Here is a 15,848-nt window from a genome sequence, read left to right on the forward strand (position 1 = left end):
ACCTCCTGGGTCATTCATTTCAGTAGAAGCATTCATGCCATCACTGACATCCACCTTCCCATCTTCTGCAGACACAGGTTCAGTGTCAGGCGGATCCAACGGGAAATACTTTTTGAAGAAAGCCCTTATTTTCTTCACTTTAGTACTTTCTGAAAAAAGAAGAAAACAAATAATATGTTATTATAAACATCAATAACTGCAGGCCAAAAATAAATAATTAGTCTAACTTGAAAAACATTTCTGTTTGCATCGCATTTGTTCTGCACACACACAGTTCAGTGATTTACGGGATTGACGACCGCATTTACAAAAACTATACGCAGTGTGTACAGAACAAAACTGAACAACTAGTTGTTAATGACGTTAAATGTGGTCGTCACTCCTGAAACTTTACAGTGTGCGTGGACATTGTAATATTGCATCTCAAATGCTCTGTTGACATTCACCTCCTGGGCCGCTCATTTCAGGAGAAGCATTCATGCCATCACTGCCATCCACCTTCCGATCTTCTGCAGACACAGGTTCAGTGTCAGGCGGATCCAACGGGAAATACTTTTTGAAGAAAGCTCTTATTTTCTTCACTTTAGTACTTTCTGAAAAAAGAAGAAAACAAATAATATGTTATTAGAAACATCACTGACTGCAGGTCAAAAATGAATAATAAGTCTAACTTGAAAGAAATTTCTGTTTGCATCTCATTCGTTCCGCACACACACAGTTCAGTAATTTACGGGATTGACGACCACATTTACAAAAACTATACGCAGTGTGTACAGAACAAAACTGAACAACTAGTTGTTAATGGTGTTAATATGGTCGTCACTCCTGAAACTTTACAGTGTGTGCGTGGACATTGTAATGTTGACTCTCAAATGCTCTGTTGACATTCACCTCCTGGGCCGTTTATTTCAGGAGAAGCATTCATGCCATCACTGACATCCACCTTCCGATCTTCTGCAGACACAGGTTCAGTGTCAGGCGGATCCAACGGGAAATACTTTTTGAAGAAAGCCCTTATTTTCTTGTCTTTAGTACTTTCTGAAAAAAGAAGGAAACAAATAATATGTTATTAGAAACATCACTAACTGCAGGTCAAAAATGAATAATTAGTCCAACATGAAAATAAATTTTTGTTTGCATCTCATTCGTTCTGTACACACAGTTCAGTAATTTACGGGAGTGTCGACCACATTTACTCAAACTATACTCAGTGTGTACGGAACAGAACTGATAGTTGTTAATGACGTTAAATGTGGTCGTCACTCCTGAAACTTTACAGTGTGCGTGGACATTGTAATATTGCATCTCAAATGCTCTGTTGACATTCACCTCCTGGGCCGCTCATTTCAGTAGAAGCATTCATGCCATCACTGCCATCCACCTTCCCATCTTCTGCAGACACAGGTTCAGTGTCAGGCGGATCCAACGGGAAATACTTTTTGAAGAAAGCTCTTATTTTCTTCACTTTAGTACTTTCTGAAAAAAGAAGAAAACAAATAATATGTTATTAGAAACATCACTAACTGCAGGTCAAAAATGAATAATAAGTCTAACTTGAAAGAAATTTCTGTTTGAATCTCATTCGTTCTGCACACACACAGTTCAGTAATTTACGACCACATTTACAAAAACTATACGCAGTGTGTTCGGAACAAAACTGAACAACTAGTAGTTAATGACGTTAAATGTGGTCGTCACTCCTGAAACTTTACAGTGTGTGCGTGGACATTGTAATGTTGACTCTCAAATGCTCTGTTGACATTCACCTCCTGGGCCGTTTATTTCAGGAGAAGCATTCATGCCATCACCGACATCCACCTTCCGATCTTCTGCAATCACAGGTTCAGTGTCAGGCGGATCCAACGGGAAATACTTTAAGATAGGACTCATTTTCTTGTCTTTAGTACTTTCTGAAAAAAAGAAGAAAACAAATAATATGTTATTAGAAACATCACTAACTGCAGGTCAAAAATGTATAATTAGTCCAACTTGAAAGAAATTTTTGTTTGCATCTCATTCGTTCTGCACACAAACAGTTCAGTAATTTATGGGAGTGTCGACCACATTTACTCAAACTATACTCAGTGTGTACGGAACAGAACTGATAGTTGTTAATGACGTTAAATGTGGTCGTCCCTCCTAAAACTTTACGCAGTTTGTACGGAACAGAACTGAACAACTAGTTGTTAATGATGTACAATGAGACATATAAGAGATGACAGATGATAAGACCAGAGATTTATCTCGTCTGTATGTGCAGCGCAAGAAATCAACGGTAAAGTGGTATGAGCCTGGACTTATTTGTGTTGCCAGATCTTGCAAGCAAATCAGCAGAAAAGCTCATAAAAAAACTAAATAAATTAAATACTGCAACCCACACCAGAAGACATTTATAACGGCATAAACTCGAACGCTGTATGAGCCAAGCTTAAATAAAATGAAATAAAAACTGCTTGGACATGGCAACACAGCGAGAGTGCGCTCTGAAGTTTCAGGAGTAAGTTGTGGTCCGTATACACATGGAATGATCATTTTGGGGACTCACTCCTGCATTTAAATGTATTTATAACACCTGAAACTTTACAGTGTGTGCGTGGACATTGTAATGTTGACTCTCAAATGCTCTGTTGACATTCACCTCCTGGGTCGCTCATTTCAGGAGAAGCATTCATGCCATCACCGACATCCACCTTCCGATCTTCTGCAGACACAGGTTCAGTGTCAGGAACGTTTGCATCTGGGACACACGACTCCTTGGGTTCGACCGGATCCAATTCAGGTTCCGTCACGGGATCACACAAAGGCTCAGCCGGATCGATCGGAAAATACTTTGGGCAAGCACTCATTTTCTTAATCACTTTAGTAAAAAGAAGAAGAAAACAAATAATCTTTTATTAGAAACATCACTAACCACAGATCAAAAATGTATAATTAATCCAACTTGAAATACATTTATGTTTGCATCTTATTCGTTCTGTACACACAGTTCAGTAACTTACGGGATTGACGACCACATTTACAAAAACTATACACAGTGTGTTGGAACTAAACTGAACAACTAGTTGTTAATGACGTTAAATGTGGTCGTCACTCCTGAAACTTTACAGTTTGTACGTCGCCATTGTAATGTTGCATCTCAAATGCTCTGTTGACATTCACCTCTTTTAGGGCTGTACTTTTCGTTCTCTGGCACTTCTGCTGGCCAGCGGACAGTAACCAGATTCACTTTAGGTTCAGGAGCCGGATCCATCCAAAAAAGTGTTCTGATGAATCCATTAATCTTTCTCACCATCCACTCTGTGGTAGTTTCTGAAAAAAATAATAATGAGTTATTAGAAACATCTCAACCGCAGATTAGACATGAATAATTAGTCTGACTGGAAAGACATTTCTGTTTGCAACTCATTGTAATGTTGCATCTCAAAAGCTCTGTTGACAACAGGGTTGGGAAGGACACTTTTAAAGCCCCACTTGGCTACTTTTGCTCTCGGGGTCCCCCTACAGTTTGGAAAAAATAATGTCCTCAACTACTGTCGTAAGCTCAGTCATCATACAACAGGGGATGCCATCGCGCGTGCATTTGTTGACATGACAACCCTGATAGCCCTGAACTAGTGATGCGCGGGTCGTCTCGTAACCCGCGGACCCCGTATGTCTATTTAATGGTCGCGGGTGCCCGGCGTGTTGTAAAAATATATACAGTGATGCGGTGCGGGCCAAATAACTTCATAAAAGCGTCCCCGCGGGTCGGTGCAGCACTAACAGTTCCCCTGAACAGTTCTTCTGGCGGCGCGTGTGAAATGTCTTCATCCCAGGTAACGTTACAGTCAGTGGCATATGCTTCAGCATGTCATATGAATATAATTTCATGGGTTTTATTTTTTTCAAACGCCAAATAATCACGATGCTCACGTTTACAAGCCAGCGTCATTATAGTAGTCTATTGGTTACCGTTTTACAGAATCTATATGATACTTCAGTTCAATGTTTGAGTGGTAGCTCACCGTAACAAGCAGGACAGCATCGGTCGGCCACGCCTCCTTCAGCTCACGCCGACGAGCAAACCCTGTCACATTTTGATCCTCGTCCTGCCTTTAATCCCATCATTTTTTCATTTCCTCTTATTGCTTTCCTCCAACAAAACCTTTTCTTTCTTATTTGTCTCTGCTGCTTCGGACATGACTATATTATCCGACGAACAAAGTTGGGCTCGCACGTCCGAATGTAAGGAAGTGTGTGTGTTGGTGGAAGTGACGTATATGCCGTAAAGCAGTCGAATTTTGTAGTTCTTTTCTTTTTCTCGGGTTACTACCCGAAACCCGAAGTTTAAAAGTACGATTAAAAACGATACAGACACCATCAGGCTATGGCAGACGTGTCATTCAACCTATTGTAAGTCGATTTATCATCACAAGAGTCTTAAAAAATATATTATGAAGGTTGAAAAGTTACCTAGTGCTGCTTTAAAGTGTATTTCACTAAAATCCATTGAATTAGATAAACAGGGTAAATGTACTCATTTTGTCTTTGGGAAACATCGTTATTAGTTTCTGAGGGCAGTACTCAATGAAAAAAAGATCTTTAAACAACAAAAGATAAATTTACACATCATGTCACCATTTTTATCTTATAATTGCCTTTTCTCAGAACCGTGATATTTTAACTTACAATTGCATGTTATAACGTCATAATTCTGAGATAAAATAGACATAAATAGACATTCTGAGATAGTTTTATTTTTATAAATTTGTATAAATTCAGTAATTTTGTCTTGTTGAGTATAAGTAAGCATCTATTATATGAATTGGATTATTCAGGACAGTCCTAAATAAAAGTAACATGCAATTTTTATGATCCTAGATCCCTCTTATTTTATTAATATTAAAGTGAAACGAATTAATGAAATGTTGCATATTCTGCAAGGCGTATGAAACTTGAGTATGAAAAAGTATGAGCAGAACTGTATCTTAGGATGCTTTTGCAGACTGTCAGAGTCTGAGAATCCCCAATTGCTTTTTACATTAATTGTGTTACACTTTAAATTAATGTTTAAATGAAATAAATGACGAGCAATCACTGTGGCAATCTAAAGAAAATATTGGATGTGACATTAACTAATTTAATTACCACCTATTTAAAATATAAATGTTGTATTTTAAACACATAACTAAGTTACATCCCAAACCCAGGTTGACATTCACATTCAATTTATATTTATTTGTAGATGTGTCTGCATTACACTTTAGAGTAAACTGCTATCAGAGGTGACTGTGTCTAAGACCCTGTTTACACCTGGTATAAAAATGCGTTTCAGTCGATCAGATCACAAGTGGACGACACTCATTACAGGTGTAAACAGTCTTTGAGCTTGTCCATTTTTGACCACTTCTGGAGGTATTCAGAAACACATCTGTCCTAATGCGTTAACATTATGGGAAGCGCAGGATTTAAACTTTAAGTGGAGACCCAAGCTTGGTTTGAAGATGAAAAAACATACCAAGCACAATTCGTCGCGACTGTCAGAGCAGCAGTGCTCTGCGAATGTTCTTTGGTTTTATCTGGTTGGTTTCATATGTAAATTGTGTGAGCATATTTCATCTAAAACCCGCCCAGCCACAGACCCTCCCCTCAAAGAAATCAGGACAGAAGTGGTTGAAAGTGGACAAAAGAGACGGATTCAAACACGGTGTAAACGGGAATGTGTCTCCTTCGTATGACGAATGACAAGAATGCATCTTAATACCAGGTGTAAACCGAGCCCAATTAATGTCCATATGTCAGAAATGTACACAATACAAATCATGCAGTTTGCTAACATCATGTATTCATTTAAGCAGAAATAATGATTTCATTAAAACAAGTTATGATGACCGTAATGATTACAGCAAGTTATATGGAAAAGTTGTGAGTGGTGCATATTGAGCATTCACCTGTCGGGTAACAGGTTATGTCGAGCTGCAGATCCTCGCCCTCTAAAGCGGCGTGACTGACTGACATGCACTCATCGTCCACCTGCAGCTGTGTGGTTATGTCGCCTGGCAAGCACCCGAGAAGCTCGTAGATGCTGTCGGTGACCATTAAGTCCACCTGCATATTCTCCTCATCCGGGACCCAGACACTGTCAATTAAGAACAACTCGCCGTTCACGTAAACCTCCAGAGGCACCTCTCTGCAGTTTGAGTTTGACGCCATTGTTTTGTAAACTAATCAAATCAAATCCAAAGGTAATGAGATCAGCTGATCAGATGTGCAAAACTGTATGTTTGATGCACAGCACACTGTGTGTGGCTGTACAGTGCGAGTCTATATTCTGTGCACGCGCTGAATGTAAATTATGGTGCTTGTAAAGTCGTTTGTAAAGTTAGTATCGGTAGGTTATTGCTGTAAGATATCGGTAGTCAGATGTGTAGCTCAAAATCGCTCGGATTATCGCTGTGCTGAAGAAACTGCAAGTGAGTGTTTATAGTAACGATAAATGCTGTCTGTGACGCAAGCGCTGTCTGTGACGCAATCATACATGACGCTCCATGGTTGCCATAGAAACGGATTGATTGACAGTAGCAGGTTTATGTTGTTGCTGACTCACTAGATCTATATATAATTATTAATGTAAAATAAATAATTTAACACAATTTCCTATACTCAGATTACATTTACTTACTGGATTTCAATCACCTTAGGGGTGGGTAACAATATATAGAAGATTTAACGTTACCAGTTTTCCAGTCAGTGTTTGCGATGCAGACTCTCCCTCCAGCGCCACCATATTTAACACACAAACAAAAACACAAAACATTTATTTACTAGATTTTTTAAAGGCTGAATTGTGAAGGCTGAATTAAATGGGATGATAAAAACATCGCGTAAATCAATAAATTGCCTTGCAAGTTGTTGTCCAGTCCTCATCGTGAGCTGCATGAACACCAAAACAAACAAGTGTACTGTCGTCCGATTCACGAGCAAATGACTCATTTGAGCAGATTCTTTTCATGACTCGTTTTATTTTCACTCACGTAACGTTACACTGGTTTTAATCTTGAATCAGCTCTAACGAATACAAAACGATATTGTCCACTGGTGTGGACGGAAATAGTTCTTTATAATTCTCTTTAACCCCTTACCTACCATCTCCCGATCTGGCAAATGGAGCCTTAGACATTCTCATAGTATAAAGACAGCTGCTCGTATTCTGAATATACATAACCAATATTTAGAAAGTCAACACTTGAGAGTTTACAGCTGAATACTCAGAATTACTCAGACAGTTATTAATAGAGATATATAGGCTAAAACATAAAAAAATACATATTTTTCTTCATGTATAACAATATTATGTGAATGTAGTATAGGGACTTATAACTACAACTAAATTGAAGGCACAGGTGTGGTCATGCTTTATTTAAAATCTGACGCTGTTATGTCCAAAACTGAATTTTATGAAACATTTTCAAGACTTTTTTTATCAAATAAGTTTGTTGGCCTGAAGACAGGTTTGCAGTCTTTTGTCTAATGTCTGGCGAGGAGAACAGCTCAATTAATGCTTCAATGTGCTAACTCGACGACTGTTTCACACTTTTAAATGTATGAGACATAATCCTCATTATCCTTTTTTTGTGAATCTTTTGTTGTTTTAACAGCCATTATTCAAACCCATTATGTATGCCTGCCTAAATTACCCATCAACAGCACAGTATTTCATTTAGTACTCCACATTAGCTTGTCTTTCTAAAAATAACTATAACTAAAAGCACATTCTGTGAATTATTGTACCATAAATAGACAAAGCTCTGCTCCAACAGGTGTATCAGCTAGAGCTTCAATTAGCATTAAGCTACATAACACAATTTAAAACATTAAAATTACACCTTCATTCTTTATCTCACTTTAGACCACCATCGAGTGTTTTTATTAGTTTCCTGTTGCGATTTAATGGGATTTTCATTCAAATGGTGATGGTAAAACATGTTATATTTATCATTTTATATGGAGCTAATCGCTACACATGTTAGCAATCATAATGTAAACATCCAATATTGATATAAAATAGCCAAAATTCCATTGGGGCGGCAGTGGCTCAGTGGTTCATGTAGATTGTCTAAAAACCGGAAGGTTGGTGGTTCGATCCCCGGTTCCACCTGACCAAGTGTCGAGGTGTCCATGAGCAAGACACCTAACCCCAGCTGCTCCCGACGAGCTAGATGGCGCCTTACATGGCAGCCACCGCCGTCGGTGTATGAATGAGAGAGTGAATGGGTGAATGTGTGGCAAGATGTAAAGCGCTTTGGATGGCCATAGGGTCTGTTAAAAGCGCTATATAAAAGCAGTCCATTTACCATGACAAATCACACAAAAACCTTATTCCATAGTTATCATGTGTTTATTAGCTTCTTAGTTCACGCATAGAAATGTAGAATAGACTCGTTCTTCACAGAGCGAGAAAATGTTCACACAGGAGGAGCTCATCATGCGAGGGCGGTGTTGAGCAGTATCATAAGATTGACAGATCAGAGGACGAATGAACGCATGACGACTGATATCTGATGCATATCATTAACAGGAGAGCTAAGTGCATGTTTTAACCGTTTTAACTCTTTTATATCGAATAATTCAGTGAGAAATGAATAGAAATGGTATTCTGTATGACAAAATATTTTGCAAACGTGATAATATGTCAGTATTTCTCCAAATATGAGCACTTTTGAACTAACACTTTTGAACTTAGTGTGGCCCCTGCCACACTAAACTGTTGCAGGGGCATCTGCAAATGATACCTGTCACTGCTTTACGTGCCTGACACTCAACCTGTCACTGTTTTGCGTGCCTGTCACTAAATCTGTCACTGCTTTACATGCCTGACCGGTCACCGCCAGTAGCAGCTGCCTCGCAACCTGTCAGCGTTATTCGCACCTGTCACTCCACTGGTCACGGTTAGATGAGCCTGTCACGAGTTCCGTCAGCGTTATTCGCGCCTGTCACTCCACTGGTCACGGTAAGATGAGCCTGTCACACGTTCCGTCAGCGTTATTCGCGGCTGTCACTCCACCGGTCACGGTTTGATGAGTCTGTCACGCTTTCCGTCTTGTAACTTGAAAATAATGCTTTATGTATGTTTCTGTCGATGGATACGCGTGCTGGCTTCTCAATGATGCACTACAACAGCGATAATAAAAGTAAAACGTGCAAAACGCTCTCTCTTTGTAAACTATGCTCAATGCATGCGAGTGCTGCCGTATGTCCATGCCTTATGTTTTGTTTTGTATTTGTTGCACGGGGGTGTGCAATTTTAAATGAGGAGACATACAACGAGTACCGAACAAACTGGGATCTTTTACTCGACAAAGTGCAGCCGTATTCACTTGTTACATACAACTGGTGCCAAGCCCATCACCCACAGCAACCTGTTGTCGTGCTGTTACGTAGTGTCTTAAATATTCAGTTTACGTGAATATTACATCCCCTTTCTTTAAAAAAATAATACAAATGAAAAACAACATTAAGTGAAGTTAGGTAAAGGCAGTATATATACTGTGACGGGGTGAAGAAGCACACGACACAGGATGGCAGGTGAATCCCCGAAGGGTGGATTTTTATTAGGGGGTTTGACAATGAAAGTGAAAGTGCGGCGTGAAGAGTGCTCTGTGTTCGGCGTGCCTCTCTCTCTCTCCCTTTTGGGTGCTTGCGGTGATGTGGATCCGTGCTCCTCCCGTGGTGAGGCTGGCCATCACACGCTGCTCTCTGGGGGAATAAACGGAGACAACAGTTAGCCGAGTCTTCTGGAGACATCTCTCACCTCTCTGGTCATTTGGCGGGCTTATGAAGCTGCTGGCTGATGGGGTGCAGGTGTGGCGGCTCAGCCCGTGATGAACGTGCACAGGTGTGATGGCTTTGTTTCCAGGGCAATGCTGATGAGCGCTCGGGACACTTGCGGGGAGTGGAGCCTGACAGACCTGCGAAAGCTGCCCACATCTGGGAAAGACCATCGGCGTTGGCCGTCCCGGCTCGATGTTGTACGGTGAAGTTGAAGTCCTGGAGCGCCAGGAACCACCGTGTCACCCAGGCATTCGTCTCCTTAGCTCGGGCCATCCACTGTAGTGGGGCATGATTGGTGGTCAGGGTGAAGTGGTGGCCGAGGAGGTAGTACCTGAGCTCCAGGACTGCCCACTTGACGGCCAACACCTCCCTTTCCACGGTCGCATAGCGTTGTTCTGCTGGGGTCAGCTTTCGGCTGATGTAGAGCACCGGGTGTTCCTCGCCGTCAGTGACCTGGGAGAGGACGGCTCCCAACCCGATGTCGGATGCGTCCATCTGTAACAGGATGGGGCGATTGAAGTCGGGGGCTCGGAGCACTGGTGCCGAGGTGAGGGCCGTCTTGATGCGCTGGAACGCCGCCTCGTTTTCGGCACCCCAGGGGACCTTCTCCGGCTGCCCCTTCCTGGTCAGGTCTGTCAGGGGAGAGGCTAAGGAGAAGAACTCAGGGATAAAGCACCGGTAGTAAACCGCCAACCCCAAAAAGGCTTGTACCTGTGTCTTGGTAACTGGACGAGGTGTGGAGAGAATCACGGTGAGCTTCCTTTCCTGGGGCCGGATCAAGCCCCATCCCACCTGATAGCCCAGGTACTTGGCCTCAGCAAGTCCTAGGTGACACTTGCGAGGGTTGGCAGTCAGCCCAGCATCTAGCAGCCGATCTAGGTGGTCTTCCCACGTCTCTGAGTGGACCACGACATCATCTAGGTAAGCCGCCGCGTACGCTTGGTGTGGCCGGAGTAGGACGTCCATGAGACGTCCATGAGGATCGGCGAACGCGGAGAGTTGGGGCCCGGTCCCGACCCAGCGTTTCAGGAGGTTCACATGATATAATTGGTCGGCCTTCCTCTTCCCGGGCTGCCGGATCCGGTAGGTGACGGGACCGGCCCTCTCTGTGACTGTAAACGGGCCCTGCCAAGTGGCCAGAAACTTGCAGGCGGCCGTGGGGACCAGGACCAACACGTGATCCCCGCGCTGGAATTTCCCGGGACTGGGCGGCCCGGTCGAAGTGCCTCCGTTGGGCCTGCTGAAAAAGGCTGATAATGATAATAATCATAAATGTGTGTTGATCAGCAGATCCTCATATGAGAATGATTAGTGAAGAATCAGGTGACACTGAAGACTGGAATAATGATGATAAATTCAGCTTTGATCACAGGAATAAATTGCATAAAATCTATGGAGTCTTAATAATCATAAATGTGTGTTGATCAGCAGATCCTCATATGAGAATGATTAGTGAAGAATCAGGTGACACTGAAGACTGGAGTAATGATGATAAATTCAGCTTTGATCACAGGAATAAATTGCATAAAATCTATGGAGTCTTAATGCACAAGTGTTTGTAGTATATAAACCAATCATAAAATTGGCATAAAAAATAGGAGAATAATATTATAGATATTAATTAGTGGTTCTTGTTCAGCAGTGTATTTGATATCTTGCCCAATTAAAAGCAAGAGATGCGATAAATGATATTGGTCCAAAAAAAAAAATCTGTCCCCCTCACTGCTGAAAAGATGGCTACGCCCCTGCGTTTACGGGTCAGTTTGTGTGTACATGTACGACTTTTACCAACATATTACACTTCTGAGGTAATTTCTAGCAAGAAATCACTACTGTAGTAATTAAATATGTGTTTAGTTCTCACCAAAGCTCTCTCTATTTTGCTGTAGATCATTAAACTGTTACACTGCCTCAGATGTCAGTCCGAAATTAGTTTCGTGAGGTGCCTTGATGTACAAAACGCTGCCTTAGAAGTCATTGTCTGATGAGGCAGCAAGACAACGAGTCAGCAGCCTAGGTTTTCGGACGCAGCCAGTGTGAACACATGGATACCTGTATCTCAATATGCATTGGTCTGATTAGCTTGGAATTTCAGGAGGTATACAGTAACAAACACATCAATTGGTTAAGACATCAAGTAGGATGATAAATTAAAAAATATATATTTTTTATAATCTGAGCTCAAATACCAGCTTAATGATTTTTATTTTATTTTAATTACCAATGATTGAAATGGCACTTATATTATGTGTTTATATTTTAATTTCTATAAAAATATGCATTTATGTATGAATATATCATAAGGGGCTATGTAGAATTCAGAATCCCTTGTTATTAGCGCCACCGGTGGCCGTTAGGTGAACTGCCAGCAACAAATTTACTGCGCGTGCCTCGTGCTCGATGTGGATTACGTCTATCAGCTCTGCAATTCACCGGGCTCATGTCGTCAGATGAGGTAATTTTAAATTACACTGTCATTAAAGTTTGAATATAATGTATGTTTGAGACTCTTAGATCTGGATTTGTAAGACTATAGTTTGAATTAAACTCTTTTCTTTGTATGAGACAAGCTCGGCATTATCCTGAACATTGTAATATATTCACGGAAGAGAGCACACGTAAACATCACATACTTTTGATTATCACGGCCCCTTTTATGTAATATATATATATATATGTTATATTTATATTTAATTGGATCATATCAATTATTCCCAATCAAAGCTAGGGCTGTTGGGGTAAGTTACATAAAACCAAAAAGGTTATTGACTCCCAAGTCAAACAACACGAATCAGGATTGCAAGATTTTAAGAAGTTGTTTATTTTATTCTTACCTGTTTTGTTAAAGACAAAATGTGTTGAATTGTATTACAGTAAATTCCTCTTCTGAAATGAAAAGGAGTCAATTCTTATTTCAAAATTTCCCCAACCTCATTCTTAGCACAATTTAGAAAGGCACCAACAGGGAAAACAGACAGCTTCAACAAAATGAAAGATTAACTTACCGCACCTGGAAAACAGACAGAAAATCTTCCCAGCATGAAGCTGCTTCCATGTGTGTTTCTGAACTCCTGCCGAGCAGAGTGTCTTTGACTATAGCATACCTCCTCATAACCTCACACTTCTCCATGCCCTCAGGTTTAACAGCTCGACAAGAAGGCAATGAGCAGCAAAACATGCCTGGAGGAAAACCACAGTATGTGCAAGTCAAACAAGGCCGTTATGCATGACCATAGAGGTTGTAGGAGAAGTGGACAGAGAAGGTCAGTGTGTTTTTTGTAATTAGTTGGAACATGACCTCAAAGTAAACCTCATGAGCTGAAGGCTTTAATGAACACTATTCATCACTAGCATGCATGCTTCATGGTACAGATGGCAGCTAGTGTCAGGATAGAGATGAGTCTCATCCTTCATATGTTTTGTGGGAGGAACAGTGGACTATTTCTGTATCAACTGACATTCTGTTACATAACACTTAAAAGGTGACTACCAACTCAAAAGCAGCCAATATTTACATGCTGCTGTCTGAGTTGTGAAAAGACTGTGATTTCTGACGTTTCCTGGTGGCTTCAATGTGATCAGTTGCATAATGCATTCATCCGAAGCCACTTAGTTTCAACAAACACATCTGAATTTACCAGGGTGGATCATCTAAATAAACACTGCACACTATGTTGACCTATAATATGTATTGCTATCATGTTTAATGAATAATAAATAAGAATAATTAAAATAACTTGCACTATTGATATTGAACTTTACATCAAAATATATGGATATACAATCTGCATGAATGACTGTAAGTCGTTTTGGATAAAAGCATCAGCCCAATGCATAAATGTAATGTAATGTACATATTCATAAAACTTGTCAATGGGTTGTTTGGTTCTAATTCTTAAGGCTTACGGTATTATTATTATTCCTGATAGGCAAATATTGTTAGGTAAACATATACAAACATTTACTTTGAATAAAAATTAGGGTTAAAATGTTAAAGATAAACCATAAACATTTTTAAGAATTAGCTATTTCAAGGTCTTGTGAAATTGCTTTTGTTTTTCAGGCTTGATCACACTTTTTTGTGTATATATATATATATATATATATATTTTTTTTATTAAAACAAAATTAACACATGCAAACAGTACCACACATTGTCATGGGAATGGCAAGTTCACAACTAGAGACAAATGTTCTAGGCGATAATAATCCTAAAAAAATAATGATTAATAAAAAATATATATAACCTGTCCTGTGCTAATAGAATCGTGGTTAGTGCACTGACATATAGTGCAACTGCGCCTCTGGCGACCTGAGTTCGATTCCCTGCGAATGGTCCTTTGCCGATTCCGTTCCACTCTCTCTACCCCACACAGAATCTCTACTGTCCTATACAACGAAAGGCCAAAAACAAATATGTATAAGACGTTCTATATAGTATGAATGCAATCTGGGTGTACTATATTAACCGTGCTGTCATTATCATGTGGCCAACCAGTGTCATTTGCGTCGCTTCACCACCATTCACAAATCCACTCCCGTGGCTTCATGGGATAATGGGATAATAAAGTGTCCATCCTATGCACACTTTAGAATCTTGTCGGAAGTAGTAAATCATCTGCGTCCACTTTTATGTGTGCTGTGAATTTGGACATACTTCTTTTGACACATCAATGCAATGGAAACACCTTTCTGGTGTGATTTCCACTGCCCACGGCATGAAAGCTGTCCTGTAAGGTGCTACTGAATTCAGCAGTACTGGAGCACACACCTCAGGACACTGTGTATGAGACCAGACCCTTTAGGTGCACAGGCTGCCTTGAGATAGAGAACAGATTGCTAACCAGTGGGGTGACATTTAGATCAGCTCTCTGAGTCTCATTAGGTGGAGGAAGGGTTATATTCTATCTGTATGCCAAAGACATTTATTATAATAAAATTGCAGAAAGCAAGTATATGATTTAATACCATGTGCTGATGAATATTCCATAGTACTTCAATATGTATCATAATTATACACTGCCCGGCCAAAAAAATAAAATAAAAATATTAACTGTTTAGATTTAAATAGGCAAATATAATTGTACAATTTGAGCCTGATGAATATTGACATTGTCATCTTGGAATATGGCCGTGTTGTGTCTTCCTACATAGTTGTTTAAGAAATGAAAAGTTACACTATATAAAGCTATCAATTTTGACGAACTGTTGCCAAACATATAACATGCTAGAAACATAATAATCACTGCAATAATGATCCAATCATAGAATCTTAAGCATTTGCCTATTTAAATCAGAACGGGTTTTTTTTTGGCTTGGCAGTGTAGGTCACTGTCAGTTTGTGTATTGGTGTTTTTAGTGATTCTGTATGTTACATATTTACACCAGTAGGTGGTGGCAAGTGATTGCCTTTATGAGTGAGTCATTTGAATCATTCATTCAACCGATTCGTTCAAAAACACGGATTCGTTTGTGTATGAATGAAACGACTGGCTCTATTGTATGGATCCCCGCACATGACCTGCATGAAAAAAAAATTAATTATGCACACAATTTACAAATTCGTTCCCTTGATTTATAAATCATGCGCACAATTTACTAGTTACAATTTATGTGCACGATTTACTACTTTGATTTACTACGAAATCTCTCTGCAGCTAGGGCTACGTTTGTTTGGGATTAGGAATGTGATGATTACAGGTTTCAGGATTAACCACGATAAATTGTACAGATTATCATTTAAAATTGAATTGTCATTAAAACCGTGTTAGATTATCGTGATTTTGAAAACTCATTGTAAATCCTGTCCAGCCAGCATCAGTCTGGAGCAGGTGCAGCCCACAGTGTTGTTTTTTGAATGAGGGAAGGCAGTAGGGCTGAAACGATTAATCGAGTAACTCGAGTTAATCGAATCAAAAATATCCTCGAGGCAAAATCACCTGCCTCGATGCTTCGCTTAGTCCATTTAACTACACACAGATGTTGCAGAAAGACATTTTTTGTGTAAGGACTCGGAGTATGAGCGGATTGCGGTTATA

At 40.2% G+C, this 15,848-nt stretch overlaps 1 protein-coding gene and 1 long non-coding RNA gene across 4 annotated transcripts in view; one reads left to right on the top strand and one right to left on the bottom strand.

Moving 5' to 3' along the window:
* Positions 1 to 1,306: 1,306 nt before the first annotated feature.
* On the bottom strand, positions 1,307 to 6,717 carry LOC137075877 (uncharacterized). Its single transcript, XM_067444828.1, has 6 exons — positions 6,662 to 6,717; positions 5,931 to 6,118; positions 3,160 to 3,309; positions 2,639 to 2,857; positions 1,767 to 1,910; positions 1,307 to 1,476 (listed from the first exon to the last, which is right to left on the bottom strand). Exons 2-6 carry the CDS (start codon positions 6,091 to 6,093, stop codon positions 1,307 to 1,309), a joined length of 846 nt encoding a protein of 281 aa, XP_067300929.1. The 5' UTR covers positions 6,094 to 6,118; positions 6,662 to 6,717.
* A 5,467-nt stretch (positions 6,718 to 12,184) lies between these two features.
* LOC137076177 (uncharacterized) overlaps positions 12,185 to 15,848 on the top strand; it is a 57,303-nt gene continuing 53,639 nt past the window's right edge. For all 3 annotated transcript variants that reach the window (XR_010905224.1, XR_010905225.1, XR_010905223.1), the window contains exons 1-2: positions 12,185 to 12,265; positions 12,949 to 13,073. This is a non-coding gene — a long non-coding RNA (uncharacterized lncRNA). The remainder of the gene's footprint in view (positions 12,266 to 12,948; positions 13,074 to 15,848) is intronic.

Source organism: Pseudorasbora parva, chromosome 5 (genome assembly GCF_024679245.1).
Source record: "Pseudorasbora parva isolate DD20220531a chromosome 5, ASM2467924v1, whole genome shotgun sequence".
In the NCBI taxonomy this organism is placed as follows: Eukaryota; Metazoa; Chordata; class Actinopteri; order Cypriniformes; family Gobionidae; genus Pseudorasbora; species Pseudorasbora parva.

What these genes read in the sequence shown, in the direction of transcription:
- LOC137075877 (XM_067444828.1), bottom strand. Translation starts at nt 6,093, where the DNA reads ATGCAGGTGGACTTAATGGTCACCGACAGCATCTACGAGCTTCTCGGG. An exon ending in AAAGTACAGCCCTAAAAGAG is followed by an intron (nt 2,858 to 3,159) that starts GTGAATGTCAAC and finishes TTTTTACTAAAG; the next exon opens with TGATTAAGAAAATGAGTGCT. An exon ending in TGAAATAAACGGCCCAGGAG is followed by an intron (nt 1,477 to 1,766) that starts GTGAATGTCAAC and finishes TTCTTTTTTCAG; the next exon opens with AAAGTACTAAAGTGAAGAAA.